We start from the raw sequence: 17,500 nt of genomic DNA, 5'->3' as shown, positions 1-17,500 counted from the left end.
ACACACACACACACACACACACACACACACACACACACACACACACACACACACACACACACACACACACACACACACACACACACACACACACTAATGAAAACTTGCAGGTGGACATGCAATCTTCTCTTATTAAGAACAAAATGACCTGTGATTGGGGTAGTGTGAACTAACGAAGGACAGATGTGGAAATCCAAAGAGTTTTGACATTTTCATCATTATTATTATTATGATCACGGTAAAGTATTGATCACACATCGCCAGTTTGTATGTCCGGTTTCACACGGCTTGTGGGGTTTTATGTTCTGTCGGTTAACATTCCTTGTGTGGCAACATTGTGGGGTCACAACAAAAATACTGTATACTGCCTGGTAGATCGAGCTGTGTGTGTGTGCGTGTGTGTGTTACTCAACCATGTTATTTATACAGTAGTCATGCGGTATAGTACACTGATCTCTTTGAATTCCCGTTTTTCTACTAATGATTTCCCGTTGTACTTCTGATGGTTGTGGCTTGATCGGATGGCTTCGCTTCACTTAAAGGGCTCCAGATTAATCCAGTTTTTATTTTATCGCGTCCCCTTCTCAACCAGGATTTGCTATCAGTTTCCGCTGATTATTATTGTTTTTTCCTACTCCACACCCACATCACTACAGCAACTTACATCAACCATCGTCTTACCAATAGATTCCCCGGTGATAGGTGTATGATTAGGTCTGGGTGCCATGTTATTACTTTACGGTCACAGCAACAGGTGAAGATGCGCGGTTATGTTTTCTCTTGGCTACCTCTACGTTCCTTCAAAACTTAAAAGCACCACAGCTTAAACCATGCTTATCCTGCAGTCTCCCCTTCATTTTGATCGGTCTTCACAACACACACAAACAGTATAGACCCTCGCCATTCTCCCCCAGATGTTCTCAGTGGGGTTGAATCCCAACCCTACATTGGGAGGGGCGTGAAGACCCTGGATGTGCCTGCTGAAAGAGACCTAGGCTTGTCTCTGTGCGACAGAGAGAAGATTCTCGCAGTGTTTATATTTTTTTGAACCATCAGAGCACACGTCTTTTTGTCTTTCTCCAAGCGGATCTCTCTCTGACGATGGATTGGATACTTAAGCACTTTATTGTTTTTAAATACACCATAGCTCACAACTTTGTAGATCTATTTCTGAATACGTTTTTTTTCTCTGAATATTTCCCCCCTGATTCTTGTTATATGAACTGATATTTTGGGGCGTTCAGAAGTCCGTTTTTCTCATCAGAGTCCTGGACGAAAAGCAGGGATGAGGGTCTACTTCTGAACTTTGCCCTGTGTAACGCGTGTGTGTGTGTGTGTGGGTCTACTGTCTAAAAATCCTTCTTTTTTTTTGACGCCCTCCAATGAGGATCCTAGCGTGTGAACGTGTTCCGTATCGTCTCACAGAAACAGTATATTTTCGTTTGCAGTAGGCCTACAACAACAACCTGAATCTTTAATAATCATCTAGTGATCGACAGAACGACACACATATTGGATCGAAATGGGTGTTTAGCTGTGTGCGACGATTGGCAAGCTGTGACAGGGGAAACTGCACGAGGTGGGCTATTTTAGTGCGCCGTCTGCTGCGGTGTTAAAAAGGTGAAATGAAAGAGTCTGTGTTGGGTAGGGGTCGTCGCTGCCTCCTATCGGCGGCTCCGCGGTGGGCCCGTCCTCCTGAACCCCGGCGCAGCATAGTCTGACCGAGACGGGTGACTCGGTGGTCGGCTCATAACTATTCTACAGTGTTGTTGTTGTGTGGAATATTGCGGTATCCATGGTGTCGGACGAAAATACGTTGTACTTATTTAATTTCTTTCCTCTCCCAGGGTTCGGAGGTCGTTTTTTGTTACCATGGTAATCACTCTTACTTTAATGTCACCGCATTGTTTCCTATGTTAGTCGGTTCCCTCCTGCTTGGTAAGCTAGCAGTTACCTCAGTTCCATTATTTATGCGTTTTTTTCTGAATATGCCGCGTTTTTTTGTATAATACATTTCCATCTTATTTTTTCTCTCTTTTTTTGTTCACGATTTAAAAAGGATACATGGAAGGCCCCCCATTGTTAAATGCAGTGAAAGTGGTTTCGATTGTGTATATCAGTAACCAAAATCATTTGAAGACCAGAAATAATGATGATGAATTTTTAACAAAACATACATTTGTAAATTTTTTATGAGAGTTATTACTAGTGATGCTTTAAGTAGTGCAATGTTTTGGGTTTACCGGTTTTTGTTTTTATCCCTGTCTTTTGAATTTGAAAGGCTGGTTCAATAATAAATGTATAACGTCTTCTTCTATTATATTGTGTGATCGATTTGATTTCTTGGGGTTGTGAACTTGTGTCAAAGCAAAGCGTAAAAAAACAACAATAAACCGTAATCATTCAAAGTTAGAATATTCAATAGTGACACCCAGCGGTTTAAAGGGGTACTGTAGTCAGAATTCACAACATTGGAGAGCGTCGCCTTCCCAATGACGCTCACGCGGGTTGCCAGGTTGGTGTCACCGGTCAAATATGAGAATGAAACGGGTTGCCAGGTTTAGACATGCAAGAGCAACATGAGCCAAGCGCAATTATTCTATTTTGACTGGAGGTAAATCAGCTAATGTATACGTTTGCAATTCATTTAATTTTGTGTATGTATTAAATAAATAGTATTTTATTATTTATATTTATTTGCTGATTGAAAGCAGCTCATGTGGCATCTTGTTTCAGCACGGCTCTGGTTATGGCGGGTAGATTCTAGTAAAGCCTCCGTTGTTTGTTTGTGTTTCCCTGGCTGCTGGATACTGGGGACTGGATGCCGTGTTTGTGAATCAATTAGTTCAACAACCTTGGGTACTGGAGGAAAGTACATCACAACAAAAACCAACCTTCCGACCTGGAAGGGATATATATGCAAATATATATATATATTTGAATATTTTTTTTATTGGGATACAAATATCAGTACGTTATACAAGATCAATATGTAAACCTGGGAGGGTTATTTTAAAGGTAACAGACTAGCATTGTCTTTGAGAACCGAGTATTTCTACTGGGCAGGTTTCCTGAATCTTTGATGACATGTTCTGGCCATTTTGGGATACAGTCCAGTACATTTGTTATACTCCTTTTATAAGCGAAAGATCAGGATCTATTTTTATTTGAGGATGTAAATATGTACTGTATTAAATATTGGTTGAATATGTAAAATATTGGAAGCAAAATTCATTCTGTGTCAAAAGAAAAGTGGCAATATGTAAAAAATATTTTAATTAGTTGTGACGCCTAGCCCTGCCGCTAGGTGGCAGCAACGGACTTCAGTAACTCACACAAGCTTGTTGTTTTGATACTGTTTTGGGGTTCGTTTTGAAAGACCTTCCCTGTGCCCTTTGGATTCTACGTTATCCAGATCAAGGTTACCTAACATCATTTGGGGCAATATCGAAGAAGGGAAAATTGCAAAGGATGGTTCCAGGGAAAAATAACAAAGTATTTCTGAGACATATGAAATGTTTTTAATCTCTCATCTTTCAAATTAATCTTAAAAAAATATGCCTGAACAGAAATGCTGGCAGAATTAACGCCAACGTTTTTTAGAAAGGCTTTGATCAAACCGACCTGTTCATCTAATAACCTGTTGTGATACGATATCTGGGTATTGATTGAAGGCCAGTAGGATATGAGCCGACAGCGACTGTCAGGGAGGCGGGTTGTCATTCCCTAACGTCGGTCTGCCTACCTTACAGGAAGGACTGGGTGGAGAGGCTTGAGACGTTGATGGGGCCAGACTGGTGCACTAAAGACCAGACAGCTGCTGGTCACTGGTCAAGCAGCGGGCTGATGGGAACCAAAAGACAATCAGAGTCTGAGCGCAGGACCTAAAGGTCAATGGGACCCTTGAGGTTCAATCCCACACTGGTATCGGTCTAATACCTGGGACTGGGAGAAAAGGCTGAATTTTAATGGATGAAAATCTATCCGTTAAAAAGAGTATTATGATATAGTGACTTGTGAAGTGTAGTGTCTTGATTTAGGTAACACACAAGCACACACACACACACACAAAAACATGATCAAAATGATCAGCTTTTATTCAGACTCAAACACGCCATCGGAATCAGAGTTGGGAAGCAAGCAAACTCTGAAACACACACACACACACACACACACACACACACACACACACACACACACACACACACACACACACACACACTTTGACTCACTGGGTGCCAATTATGCAGTATGGTCTGGGACAGCAACACATTCTCCCCCTATATAGAACAGCACCATGGAGATGAGTTCATCCATATTCATACTGTTCAAAATACATATTCACCGTATACATATTCAGTAAACAACAACAAAGCCATCCTGCCTGCTGCATGGACTTCTCCCCCCAGAAATCACTGATGCATGACAACCAACACACATTAGAATCACACACCTAATAACACACACACAGCTGCCAAGGGTGTGTGTGTGTGTGTGTGCGCATGCGTGCATGCATTTGTGAGTGTTTCATGCAGTTTCATACTTTTTTACTCATGAGTGCCCAACTCCTACTTACATTCTGTTGTCAAGTCCAAAGCATTTCTAAAGAGAGGGAGAGAGTTTATCAATAGTCTTTATGTGATTTTTCATTCTGAGAAAATGATAAACATAATTATGAGTCATTATTCAGTCTTAGTGGAATGTGTTGAAACGATGATCTGTGATTGGCTGACCACTTCTCAAAGCAGCTTCAGCATGAATGCAAGACTAGGGATGCGTCAGAAAGCAAGAATATCTTCTCCATATCATGCTTATGCGTTCATGCTAATGATAATTAGCTACTCCTCATTAGCATGCACGCTCAGCACAAAAAAGATTACAACAGCAACATATGCCCTCCTAGCCCCCTAGCCCTGACTTATGCTACTGTAGCGTGCTGCTACATCATACATGCTATTGTTAGCGCTCCCTTCACTGTTTAAATTATAATCACAGCACTGACTAGACCTTGCCCTACATTGCCCTGACGCGTGTATTAACTCTCCTGTAATTCATCTTATTATCTATGCATGAATATCTATTCTTGTGCGGAGGTAAAAAGGACTGCGAGGAAATAAAGGAGAACGGGGACGGAAAAAGCTGCTTGCTCACAATATTGTTGTTAGCTTGGACGCGCTATAGCTACTTAGCGGTGACCTGGCCTCCATTTTGTAGCGCTGACACCTCTAGTGAGGCATGAGGGAGTAATGTGTTAGTTTCACGATTTATGGTCTCTTCTCCAGCCCGGTATCGGTTAGGGTGGACGGCTTTATGTATCAATGAGGTTGTGTCCACACCTCATTGGTTTGAATATGCTAATTGTTGACGTATATGTAATTTTCCATCCCCAGTGTGAATGGAGCAGGGGAGAAAACATAAAAGTGTACAAGATACTGTTAACATGGTTTGGATATTAACAATAAATGTGGTAAAAGGAGGGTTTGTCAATATCCAGAGATATCACACACACACACACACGCACACACACACACACACACACACACACACACACACACACACACACACACACACACACACACACACACACACACACACACACACACACACACACACACACACACACACACACACACACACACACATGCCTGCATGCACGCACACACACACACACAAAAGCACACACACATGCATACACACAAACACACACACACACACACACACACACACAAAAGCACGCACACATGCATACACTCACGCACACACACACACACACACACACACACACACACACACACACACACACACACACACACACACACACACACACACACACACACACACACACACACACACACACACAAAAGCACACACTTTACCTTGAAGGAAATGAAACATTAGTAGAAAGGAGTTTGCAAACAAGGTCGGTAAAAGGAAAGACCCTCCAGCCTTGGAGATTCAAGGGGAATCACACCAGCCGCAGGAGGCCCCCCCAAAGGTAAGGGTGTCTGGAGGGTTCTGCCTGTATAACATCCGGCTATCACAATATTTATACAGGATATTCACCTGAGAGAGAGAGAGAGGGAGGGAGGGAGGGAGGGAGGGAGGGAGGGAGGGAGGGAGGGAGGGAGAGAGGGAGAGAGGGCGCGAGAGAGAGAGAGAAGAGAGTGCGAGAGAGAGATAGGAAGGGAGGGAGGGAGGGAGGGAGGGGAAGAGCGGTATCGGGAGAGAGAGAGAGAGAAGGGGCGAGAGAGAGAGGGAGAGAGGGAGGCGGAGAGATAGGGAGAGAGATCCAGAGAGGAGAGAGGCGTGTGAGAAGGAGCAGAGAGCAGAAGGTCACAGCTTCATTCATTAGATAAAGGTCACTCCTAGAGCCTACTGCTCAATAGAGTTTTGAAGTTCAGAGTAAACATCTACCTGCCTCAGAGAGAATGGCCTCCCCGGCCCTCTACCCCCCCCCCCCCCCCATACAACGCCCCCCATGGGAGAGGGGAAGAAGAACCAGAAAATCACACAGGAAGTCCGACCACTAAATGTAAGCCATCCATTTGGAGACATGTACTGCACGATGAACTAGGATGAACGTTTCGTTTGATAGTTTGGGTTTCAAATTGGCTTGTATTCTCTGTCCTGATTTGGATAGCTTTTTGTCCAGCTGACCTTGGGGGTTGAAATGTTATTTTGCGTTTGAACGCCGCTCTGACGAGCTGAAACGTAGGACAGTAACTTTGAAGTCGGAATCAACATGAAGTGAATTTAATTTCCAGCATGGACTGGTAACAATAGTTGTGATCGATATCGTTGGGCATACGTCACAGTGCCGCGACAATCCCTTCATGTGTGGACTCAATGGCAGTTTTTCATGTTTGTCTATATATTTTAGATTTAGATTTTCATTTTGATGATTTATTCTTTACTGCAGCTCATCATTTGATCTCGGAGCTTTATGCGGACATCATTTGATTATGTTGGCCTCAGCTGCTGGAGGGTGAAACAGGGTCGGCACTCGGCCGGCACCATCAGCGACCCCACACCAACCACTGAAACCACTCATTGTTCACACACTGGTGGTCATCCGTGCTTTTGGGGAGGACAAACAAGTCTGTGGTTTTCATTACCATTTTAATAATGAGTATTCAGTGCCTAAATGCTATAAAGATTAATAAAGTCAAAGTGTGGTACCTTCCTATCATTCGTATCTTAGTAATATATTAATAATAGAGTATTTATATATATGAGGTTCTGTACCGTGAATGATTTGGATCGTAGAGTGCGCCTCCATTTATTACAACGCTTCTTATTTGTCGCTGAAGCGGCATGTCTTGAACCGTGCCGCAGCTAACGACGCGACATGACGTCGCGACATAACGACACGACACGATATATCCACACGACATTAACTCCAAACGACACAACTGAACGACGTGACGCAACTACGCGAAAGAACGACGCGACATAACGACGATAAAGACCCGCATCAGCATTATGAAAGCGTTTAACTCGTTGGGAGCGACTCCCTCTTTCCAACCTCTGTTTTTATGAGTTTTTTAACGTCCGCCTCTTAATTGATCGTCCACGCACATGGTGTAGGACAACTTCTCCAAAACCCTCCCCCCCCACCCGCTGGGTTGGACTGCTCTCCGCCTGAAGAGGAGCGCACAGCGCGGGAGAAGAGATGGAGATGCTGCTCCTCTTCTTCCCCCTCTTCGTTCTCTCCTCCGCAAGTGAGTAGAACAACGTCGTATCATGTATTACAGAATAATGATGGGGGTTTATTTGGGGATGTCAATGTTTGTCATTCTGTGATGCAGGGTGAGAAGGAAAAGTATTTTTCTGGCCGGGATGATGAGTTGTTGGGATTATGGGTAACATGCATGTTTTCTGTGTTTGGTGGCAATGCGATGCTGTGATTATGAAGTGTTTAAATATATTTTGTGGTAAAGTGAGACATACAGTCGGACGAAACCAGCGCAGAAACTTTTAATTCGCTAATTATATGAGGTCTATGGACCGTCTGAACTGATCGTTAATAGAAGCGGAGAGTCACGTCCTGTTTACCTTAACTTGAGATCGCCTTTATAAGTCATCATGGCGAGTGTAGATTTACTGGACTGGTTGCCTCCATACCGGTGCACTGCTGAACCTAAACGGAACGCATCCATCAAAGTGTTATAAGGAGCATCTGTGAGAATGGTAGAGTGCACTTGACCGAAGGAGGCAGGCAAAAGACAAGATATAAACGCACGCACGCACGCACGCACGCACGCACGCACGCACGCACGCACGCACGGTCACACACACACACACACACACACACACACACACACACACACACACACACACACACACACACACACACACACACACACACACACACACACACATACAAAGTGCTGGTCACAGAGTAGACAAACTATAGAAGGAGAGACCCCACTCTTGTTTTTCTACTTTTACTTTGTGTGATATACTGAAACGATTAGTCAGTTGGAATAATTGATTCTAATTTTTAACACCAACAATTCATTTGAGTCAATAAAGGCAACATAATCATTTTATAGATTTGCTCTGTTTCAGATGATTCAATTATTTGGTTTCCTTGCAGGCAGAGCAAGAATACCCCATTCTGCCCATGGACGGTTTGAAAATAATAGTCACACAATATTAAATATTCAATATCGTTTTATGAATAGATGAATCAAAATGATAATCTGTGGCCGGACTGAGGACGGAACTACCTCTGAGTCAACTCTCCTGTGTGTTCTGAGGACAGCAGGAGCGTTATGACGGGGGGGGTGATGCTGACGATGACATAGTGCATGATGTTACCCGGTCTGTCTTCTCCAGGCAAACGCAGCGATCCTTGAATGACAGGCCAAGGCTTTGGGGATGTCCTGTGTGTGTGTGTGCGGGCACGTGTGTGTGCATGTGTGTGTGTGTGGGGGTGATTCTATGTGTGCGTGTGTGCGTGTGCACTCGTCTGGTTCTCCTACTCTAAGACACGGCAGATGGCCTTTCCATAATTTACAAAGGGCCGTTCTCCACCGACGGCGGCCCGGGACTCCGTACTTTTCAGACTTTGTCGGAAAAACAACAACATCTTCCCTCAGACTTTGAGTCGGCTTTCCTCCGACTGGTTTCCATGAAGAGGTCGTTGAGTCGGCCTGTGTCTTCTGCTCACACTTGATTTGATATGATGGTGATAGGTGATCAGTGATAGGTGATAGGTGATATGAAGAAGAACATTCCCACTTAGTTTAATTCAATTTCAATTTGATTCAATTCCATTTTATTTGTATAGCCCTTAATCACCATTACAGTCTCAAAGGGCTTAACAGGCCAAATATTTATGACACCCCCCTTTACCCAAGCCCCCACACGGGCAAGAAAAAACTCCCTTGAAATTAGCAAGGTAGAAATCTTGAGAAGAAACGCAGTTTCTAGAGCGCTCTTCTAGCGCGTTCCTAGTAGGGGATCCCTTCTTCCAGGGATGGTCAGGAGTGCAATGGGTGCCACAATTGACATACAGGTAAATACATGCACATCATATTAAAATGGTGATGGGGTTCTGGCCGGTTATCCATGAGGAGAGTCCAGGCATCCAGTCTAGTACCCGGAACACGCTAGAACAGACAGAATAGTGAATTAGAACGGAAAAGTACATAGTGGGAATGTAAACTGTAATAACAAAATCATTCAACCCCACTCACTGAGGCACTCTATCACCTGAGCTTCTGTGTCAACATGTCCTGCAACTGAAGCTTTCTCTGGGTTGTTATTGTTGTATGAGGTTTATTATTGGTTATCTGCACTTTAAAATGGGTTCAACTGTGAATAATGAAATAATTGTACGAAATAATTATTTCATCTGTTTATTTTATTTCTCAAATAGAAATACCTAACTGAATCAATCTAGATATTACAATTAGAAAATGGAAAGTCGAATGTGAATACTGTCCTTTCTGAACCTCTCCTTTAGAGTGTAGGGTCCAATCAGTGACGCACTGCTGGGTTAACCTGCGATGCGAAGGGAGTCTCTCTGTGATGCAGAGCATCAGTGACACAGGCCACCGTGCCATCCTGTCCGTTCATCAGAGCATGATTCCCTGGCTGCTGAGTCCTCCGTGTCGTCCGTTGCTCCGCAGCATCCATCAGAGCTTGATTCCCGGGCTACCGACTTTAATTATTTACACTGTGGTCTGTGCTCCGCCGTACATCTGTTGGTTTGTCCCAACATGTTGGTTTCGTGTGTGTGTGTGTGTGTGTGTGTGTGTGTGTGTGTGTGTGTGTGTGTGTGTGTGTGTGTGTGTGTGTGTGTGTGTGTGTGTGTGTGTGTGCGTGTGTGTGTGTGTGTGTCTGTGTGTATCTGTGTGTGGGTGGGTGAGTGTTTTCTGTGGATGTACGTTTATATGTATGTATGTTTTTTTCTTTTTTTTTGCCTGGCGATGCAATTGAAGACAAATCCTGTACACTACATAACATGAACATGGGTCACACACACGCTTGCACGCGTTTAGGCACATTCAATATGCAACACATGCAGGTACATGCAATACAACGCTCTCTAACAACTGATCTATTCATGAGTGTTTTGCACATGTCACTTATTGAAATGCATGTGATGTTGTTAATGTGTTAACTACACATGAAAACATACGTCTGAGTTAACGTTTACATTTAGGGCATTTAGCAGACGCTTTGATCCAAAGCGACTTCACACAATTTCACTTAAAGGACATTAGAGACACAGCCGTGCACAGGTGTATTGGTTCAGCGGTCAGGTGTGGTTTGAATGAACCAAATACAGTCAATGCACAACACACTGTCTGTAAAGGAAGGGCAGTGAAACCCACTCAATACCTCCGTGCACACACATGCACGCACACATGCATGCAGACACATACACGCTCACCACAAACACACTGAATTTAAAGAGCACCAAAGGAAATATTTCATACTGAGTCACTTATGGTTTTTCACTTATTCATGTAATGACTTGTATTAAACTAAATTAAAGTGCTCTATAAAAGCGATGCTGGTAAGTGCGTGATAAATTAACATATGTAGTTAGTAATTTGTTCTGCTATCTCTCTCTCTCACACCCACTATTTTCCATGCCCTCGCTAAAAATAAAACTTATTACTTCCATAGCTTCAGTTGTTGGACCGCTAAGATGTTCGTTCTGGCAATTGTATTAAAATCACACATGTACGCGCACACACGCACGCACACACACACACACACACACACACACACACACACACACACACACACACACACACACACACACACACACACACACACACACACACTTCTTCCCTTTCTGCCTCTCTTGCTTGGTCTCTCTAATGCGCTGGCATTTCATTGTAAGTGAGAGATCCTAAGGCTAAAGCAGCCTCCTTCTCTTTAGGGCCTGTTCTCCATACTAGACCGAGCACCCTACAGCTTGCTAATGTGGCATTTTGCTTTTCTTTCTTCCACTGAGTGTTGGAAAGGCTCTCTGATTCAGACCACTAACCGAGGTTTGGCCTATTGATCGGTTTCCTCCGTGATGTGGACAAATGGAATCCATTCCCAATCTGCCAAAAGTATAAAACCTGAGCCCTTCCTCGAACATCTCACAAACTGATCCGTGTATCTTGAGATGTAACTAGGATTCACCAATAATGCGAATAATTTCGAGTGACAAATGTACTGTGAACATCCTTACTGTACCGACAGCGATATATTATTTTGCCTACTTTGCCTATTTTGCCTACTTCTGATAAATAAGTCGCTTAAGTAAGTCGCTTTGGATAAAAGCGTCTGCTCATTGCAAACGTAAATTTCACTCAATGTTGTACGTAACCCAATTCTTTTTGTATGCTTTGGTGGCTCTGAGTCTCCTTTGGCTGAGATGAATTAGATTAAAGCGTCAAGATAAACGTATCTCTGGGTCACGGTTCTGCACGTTGACGATGCATCCAGCACATCACATGTCCTCAACATTAACATTTACATTAACAGCTAGCAGACGCTTTTCATCCAAAGCGACGTACAACCATTCCTGCACACATTCACACACCGACGGCGGAGTCGACCACGCAAGGCGACAGCCGGCTCGTCAGGAGCAGTCAGGGTGAGGCGTCTCGCTAAAGGACTCTGAACTCCGGGGAGCCGGGGATGGAACGAGCGACCCTTCGGTTACAGGTCATCCCGCAATGCCTCCTGACTTAATGCCTCCCTCGGCGGTTCTCCTCTGGGCTTCCAGGGGCCGGTCCGGGGAGCGGGAACCCTAACGCAGAGGAGCGGCTGATCAACTACCTGCTGGCCCCCGAGCGCTACAACAAGATGATCCGGCCGGCCGTCAACAAGAGCCAGCAGATCACCATCTCCATCCAGGTGTCCCTCTCGCAGCTCATCAGCGTGGTGAGTGGGTCGTTGGTTTGGGGGTACTACTAGATTAGGGTTACCTGCCTGTTTGTTAAAAGTACCCCTTATTATTCTCACCCTGTTCATTTCTGCAAAACCAATTTCAGCGTCTTTCAAAAACGGTCTGTTTTGTATCACGTCGCTTGAAGGCCCCCCCCCCCCCCCAAAGTCGTAAAAGCATAATTTCACCTCTTAATACTTTTTTTATTGTTATGATGATGATTCACGTCATTTGTTTCCTTTGGGTTTGCAGAATGAGAGAGAGCAGATCATGACGACCAATCTGTGGCTGTTTCAGGTACGCTAGGTTTTTGTATGTTAGCGAAATGATTTAAAAATGTTTACCTGTCTGTACAGTATGAATGTATGTCCTCTATGGCCCCCATTGCAGTCCTGATCATCCCTGGAAGGAGGGATCCCCCACTCTGCGTTCCTTCTCTAGATTTCTTCATGGCTAATTAAGGGAGCTTTCTCTTGCCCTCTGGGGGGCTAGGGTCGGGGGTCGGGGGGGGGGGGGTTCATAAACGCAAGGCCTGCTAAGCCCTCTGAGAATGTGATTAAGGGCTGTACAAATAAAATGTAATTGAATTGAAAACTGCTTAGTGCAGGTGTGATCTCCGATGCTTATGGGTAATGTAGTCCACATAACTCCCTGTGTTGCCTCTGCAGGAGTGGAATGACTACAGGCTGAGTTGGGATCCAGAGAAATATGAAGGCCTCAAAAAGCTGCGCATTCCTGCCAAGATGATCTGGCTTCCGGATATCGTGCTCTACAACAAGTACGTTCCTGACTCCATCACACCCTGCCTCACAAAAGCTTTCAATTCAGGAAATGGATCTAAATGATATGCCGCCACGCTTGGTGAGCATCCAAGACTTCCTACAATACAACTCCAATCATAAATCCCTTTCTGTATGTACTCTCTCGTTCCCAAGAAAAATGTACTGTAAGTGATTGAGTTTGTTAAATGTAGTACATCAAAGCCATGAAAAAGATTTGCAGCCTTTAATCGAAGACATATCCATTTTTCTCTTAAACAAAACTGCGAACCCTATATTCAAATAATTCACATTTATGTGCAGTCATATTGCTTGTGTGTGTGTATGTCTGGGATCAGAAGGAGACGATAGAAGAGGCATAGAGTTCTTTCTATTCGGAGGTGTTCCAACACTTTGCTGTCAGCATACTGCTGAAATTAGCCTTTGTTTCTATGGAGATTTGTAATTGCAATTTATTCCGCCCGTGACAAATTCTTCGCTCCTGTTTTTTTTGCTAACCTGGTAAAGCAGGGGCTTTGATTGGTGGATGCATGTTGACTTTTATGGCATCGTTATGAGCCCAGCCAATAAGAAGAGGCGTAGAGGATCTGATGCTGCCCTGAAGGGTTATTCGGTGACTTCAAACGTGTTTCATCTCGTCTGATAATGACTCTGAGAGATAGTGGTTAAAAGAGAGTGTGAAAGAGAGCCATGGAGATCAATGAGAATGGTGTTGGATGGTTTGACACCTGTCGGCTGATATGCTATTTTTGTTAAATTTAGACCTTAAGCAGACTCCGATTACGTGCCTATAAGTATAAGTATCACTTATCGCCGCCTTAAGTCACGTAGAGATCAGGCAAACTATAAAACCGTAATTGTGAGGCTATGCAACATACTTGAAGCGCTCAGCTTCTTCTGAAAAAGGAGGTTATTTTTATTACTCCATAATAGTTACCTCTCGGAGATAAAGGGAATATTAATCTCAACAGAATGTGATTCACATTAAATGTAAGTGCTATTATCCACAAACTGCAGCAGTCTTTTTGGAAACAGTGTCTTCAGACATATGAAGTAAACATTGCAGCATGCTATCTTCCTGCGGAAGGTTACGCTAACAACCCCGACATCACTGGACTTCCTTGGAAGTCAAACCAAGTCCCGTACGAGTAACCAGGGATGAATCCCGGGTTTGAAGTGGCTCAGGAGGCGGAACGGGTTGACTTGTAAGCGGAAGGTTGCTAGTGCGATCCCCGGCTCCTCCTAGCTGGGTGTTGAGGTGTCCCAGAGCAAGACCCCTAGCCCTAAATGCTCCCCGACGGAAGGTTGCTAGTGCGATCCCTGGCTCCTCCTAGCTGAATGTCGAGTCCGTCCCTGAGCGAGGCACCTCACCCTGATGAGCTGGCTGTCACCCTGCGCGGCTGACACCGCCGTCGGTGTGTGAATGTGTGCATGAACGGGTGAACGTTATGTAACGATTGCAAAGCACTTCGAGTTGCCACTGGTTAGAAGAGCGCTCTATGAATGAAGTCCATTCACCATTCACCCCCCCCCCCGCCCCCCCCCCAGTGCGGACGGCGTGTACGAGGTCTCCTACTGCAACACGGTGGTCTCCCACACCGGCTACATCTTCTGGCTGCCCCCCGCCATCTACAAGTCGGCGTGCGCCATCCAGGTGCGCGACTTCCCCTTCGACCGGCAGAACTGCACGCTCAAGTTCCGCTCCTGGACCTACGACCGCACGGAGATGGACCTGGCGCTGATCAGCGACACGGCCAGCCGCGACGACTTCACGCCCAGCGGCGAGTGGGACATCGTGTCGCTGCCCGCCCGCAAGAACGAGGACCCCCGCGACGCCGCCTACCTGGACATCACCTACGACTTCATCATCCGGCGCAAGCCGCTGTTCTACACCATCAACCTCATCATCCCCTGCGTGCTCATCACCTCGCTGGCCATCCTGGTCTTCTACCTGCCGTCCGACTGCGGCGAGAAGATCGCGCTGTGCATCTCCGTGCTGCTGGCGCTCACCGTGTTCCTGCTGCTCATCTCCAAGATCGTGCCGCCCACCTCGCTGGCCGTGCCGCTCGTAGGTCAGTCGGGTGGGGAGGTGGGGGGGGGGGGGGGGGGAGGGGGTGGGGGGGTAGGTTGGGTTGTGGGGTTTGAATCCCAGTGCCTGCAGGGTAAGGTTGCTGGAAGTGGCTTTGGATGAGAGTGGACGGTGAATGAGTGGATTGTAATGGTTGCATTGGAAGTGATGGTACTTTGTGTGTGTGTGTGTGTGTGTATGTGTGTGTGTGAGTATGTTTGTGTATTTCTGCTCTCTTCTATTCCCTTGGTAGGAACCTGATTTTGGCTATGGTGTTTTCTGTGTTTGTGAGTTCATGTGTGCGTATTTGTGTGTGTATGCAGACGTATGTTTGTGTGTTTATGCATATATTATATATGTATGTGTGTGTGTTTATGCGTGTGTGTTTGTGTGTACATTCCCTCTATAAACCCCCGATGTGTCCCGTTACATCTGCCCCCCACCCCCCCCCCCCCCCCCAGGTAAGTACCTGATGTTCGCCATGGTGCTGGTGACCTTCTCCATCGTGACCAGCGTGTGTGTGCTCAACGTGCACCACCGCTCCCCCTCCACCCACCACATGCCCCCCTGGGTGCGCAGCGTCTTCCTGGTGCGGCTTCCCGCCTTCCTGCTCATGCGGCGCCCGGGCAACTCCAGCGGCCGCCAGAGGCTCCGCCGCAAGTACGCCCACAAGTTCCCCCTGGAGGGGGGCCGGGACCCCCCCCCGGAGCTCCGGCTGGGCCTGGGGTTCGGGGGGGCCGGAGACGGCGACGCCTGCTTTGCCAACGAGGAGGCGGCGCGGCGGTACGGCTGGAGGGCGGGCGGGGTCCCGGCCGTGGGGGGCGGGGCCGGGGCGGGGGAGGGCGGGGCCGAGGGCGGGGCCGAGGGCGGGGCGGCGACGAGGTGGGACGCGTACCTGGAGGAGGCGGTGGACGGCGTGAAGTTCATCGCCCGGCACATGAAGACGGAGGACGAAGACGAAGGGGTGAGGAGGGAGGAGGGAGGAGGAGGAAGGGGAGGAGGAGGGAGGAGGGAGGAGGAGGAGGGAGGAGGAGGGAGGAGGAGGAGGGAGGAGGGAGGAGGAGGAAGGAGGGAGGAGGAGGAAGAGGAGGAGAAGGAGGGGGAGGAGGAGGGAGGAGGAGGAAGAGGAGGAGGAGGAGGGGGAGGAGGAGGGAGGAGGAGGAAGAGGAGGAGGAGGAGGGGGAGGAGGAGGAGGAGGAAGAGGAGGAGGGAGGAGGAGGAGGGAGGAGGAGGAAGAGGAGGAGGGAGGAGGAGGAAGGAGGGAGGAGGAGGGAGGAGGAGGAAGAGGAGGAGGAAGAGGAGGAGGAGGAGGAGGAGGGAGGAGGGAGGAGGAGGAGGAGGAGGAGGGAGGAGGGAGGAGGAGGAAGAGGAGGAGGAGGAAGAGGAGGGAGGAGGAGGAGGAGGAGGGAGGAGGAGGAAGGAGGGAGGAGGAGGAGGAGGAGGAGGAGGAGGAGGAGGGAGGAGGAGGAAGGAGGGAGGAGGAGGGAGGAGGGAGGAAGAGGAGGAGGAGGAGGAGGAGGAGGAGGAGGAGGAGGAGGAGGAGGAGGAGAGGAGGAGGAAGGAGGGAGGAGGAAGAGGAGGAGGAGTCGAAGGAGCGTAGTGGGAGGAGTTATGTTGAGTTGCGTATGAGGCTTATTTAAATGTGAAAAAATATACCCCTCTCACTTATTGTATGTTGTACGTCCTGACACTTAAAAATAGTACTTAGCATCGTCTTTCATCTTATCCGAGCTATCTCTGTTGTATACGGGGAATGGGTTAACCTAGTGATTGTTAGCGCTTGGCACTTGGTTCTATAAACACCCATCCTGTGCCGACAGCGATATATTGTTGTTTCTCTTTCGTCTGACGAATGTACTTATTGTAAGTCACTTTGGATAAAAGCGTCTGCTAAATGCCCTGAATGTAAAAGTAAGGAGGGGGGAGGAATTCAAAGTAGTGCAGTGGACTAGTGCTGAGATGTGTACGAGGCTTATTGAAATGGAAGAGGAGGAGGAGGAGGTTGTGTGGGGAGGGAGAGAGGGAGGGGGAAGGTGTAAGTCTATGGTTTAGAGATAATCATCTCTGCTTCTCTCTACATTATGAGCTTTATCGTACCCTGTTCATTATTCCTCAAACTCTGTACACATGCAATACCCATAGAACCTTTAATGACCTTTAACTGGTATGCATGTAACATTGATGGCATAATTATAACGTGCAGGTGGTTAATTACTGGTTTCCATGGTACCAGTTAGGTTACGATAA

The 17,500-nt window shown here is 46.6% G+C and overlaps 2 protein-coding genes across 2 annotated transcripts in view; both read left to right on the top strand.

The window, feature by feature from the left end:
* LOC130380138 (E3 ubiquitin-protein ligase RNF38-like) overlaps positions 1-69 on the top strand; it is a 17,769-nt gene extending 17,700 nt beyond the window's left edge. The window contains exon 13 of the mRNA XM_056587320.1: positions 1-69. This exon is cut by the window's left edge and continues 463 nt beyond it. The gene's annotated coding sequence lies outside the window, so the exon portion shown is untranslated.
* Positions 70-12,264: 12,195 nt separating this feature from the next.
* The window catches only part of LOC130380136 (neuronal acetylcholine receptor subunit beta-2-like), a 5,488-nt gene continuing 252 nt past the window's right edge, over positions 12,265-17,500 (top strand). The window contains exons 1-5 of the mRNA XM_056587319.1: positions 12,265-12,402; positions 12,659-12,703; positions 13,075-13,184; positions 14,734-15,257; positions 15,715-16,217. Coding sequence (XP_056443294.1) covers positions 12,325-12,402; positions 12,659-12,703; positions 13,075-13,184; positions 14,734-15,257; positions 15,715-16,217 — 1,260 coding nt within the window. The 5' untranslated portion in view covers positions 12,265-12,324. The remainder of the gene's footprint in view (positions 12,403-12,658; positions 12,704-13,074; positions 13,185-14,733; positions 15,258-15,714; positions 16,218-17,500) is intronic.

Source organism: Gadus chalcogrammus, chromosome 3 (genome assembly GCF_026213295.1).
Source record: "Gadus chalcogrammus isolate NIFS_2021 chromosome 3, NIFS_Gcha_1.0, whole genome shotgun sequence".
Classification (NCBI taxonomy): domain Eukaryota; kingdom Metazoa; phylum Chordata; class Actinopteri; order Gadiformes; family Gadidae; genus Gadus; species Gadus chalcogrammus.
The sequence above is the reverse complement of the archived record's forward strand: the minus strand, read 5'-3'. Positions and strand labels throughout refer to the sequence as shown.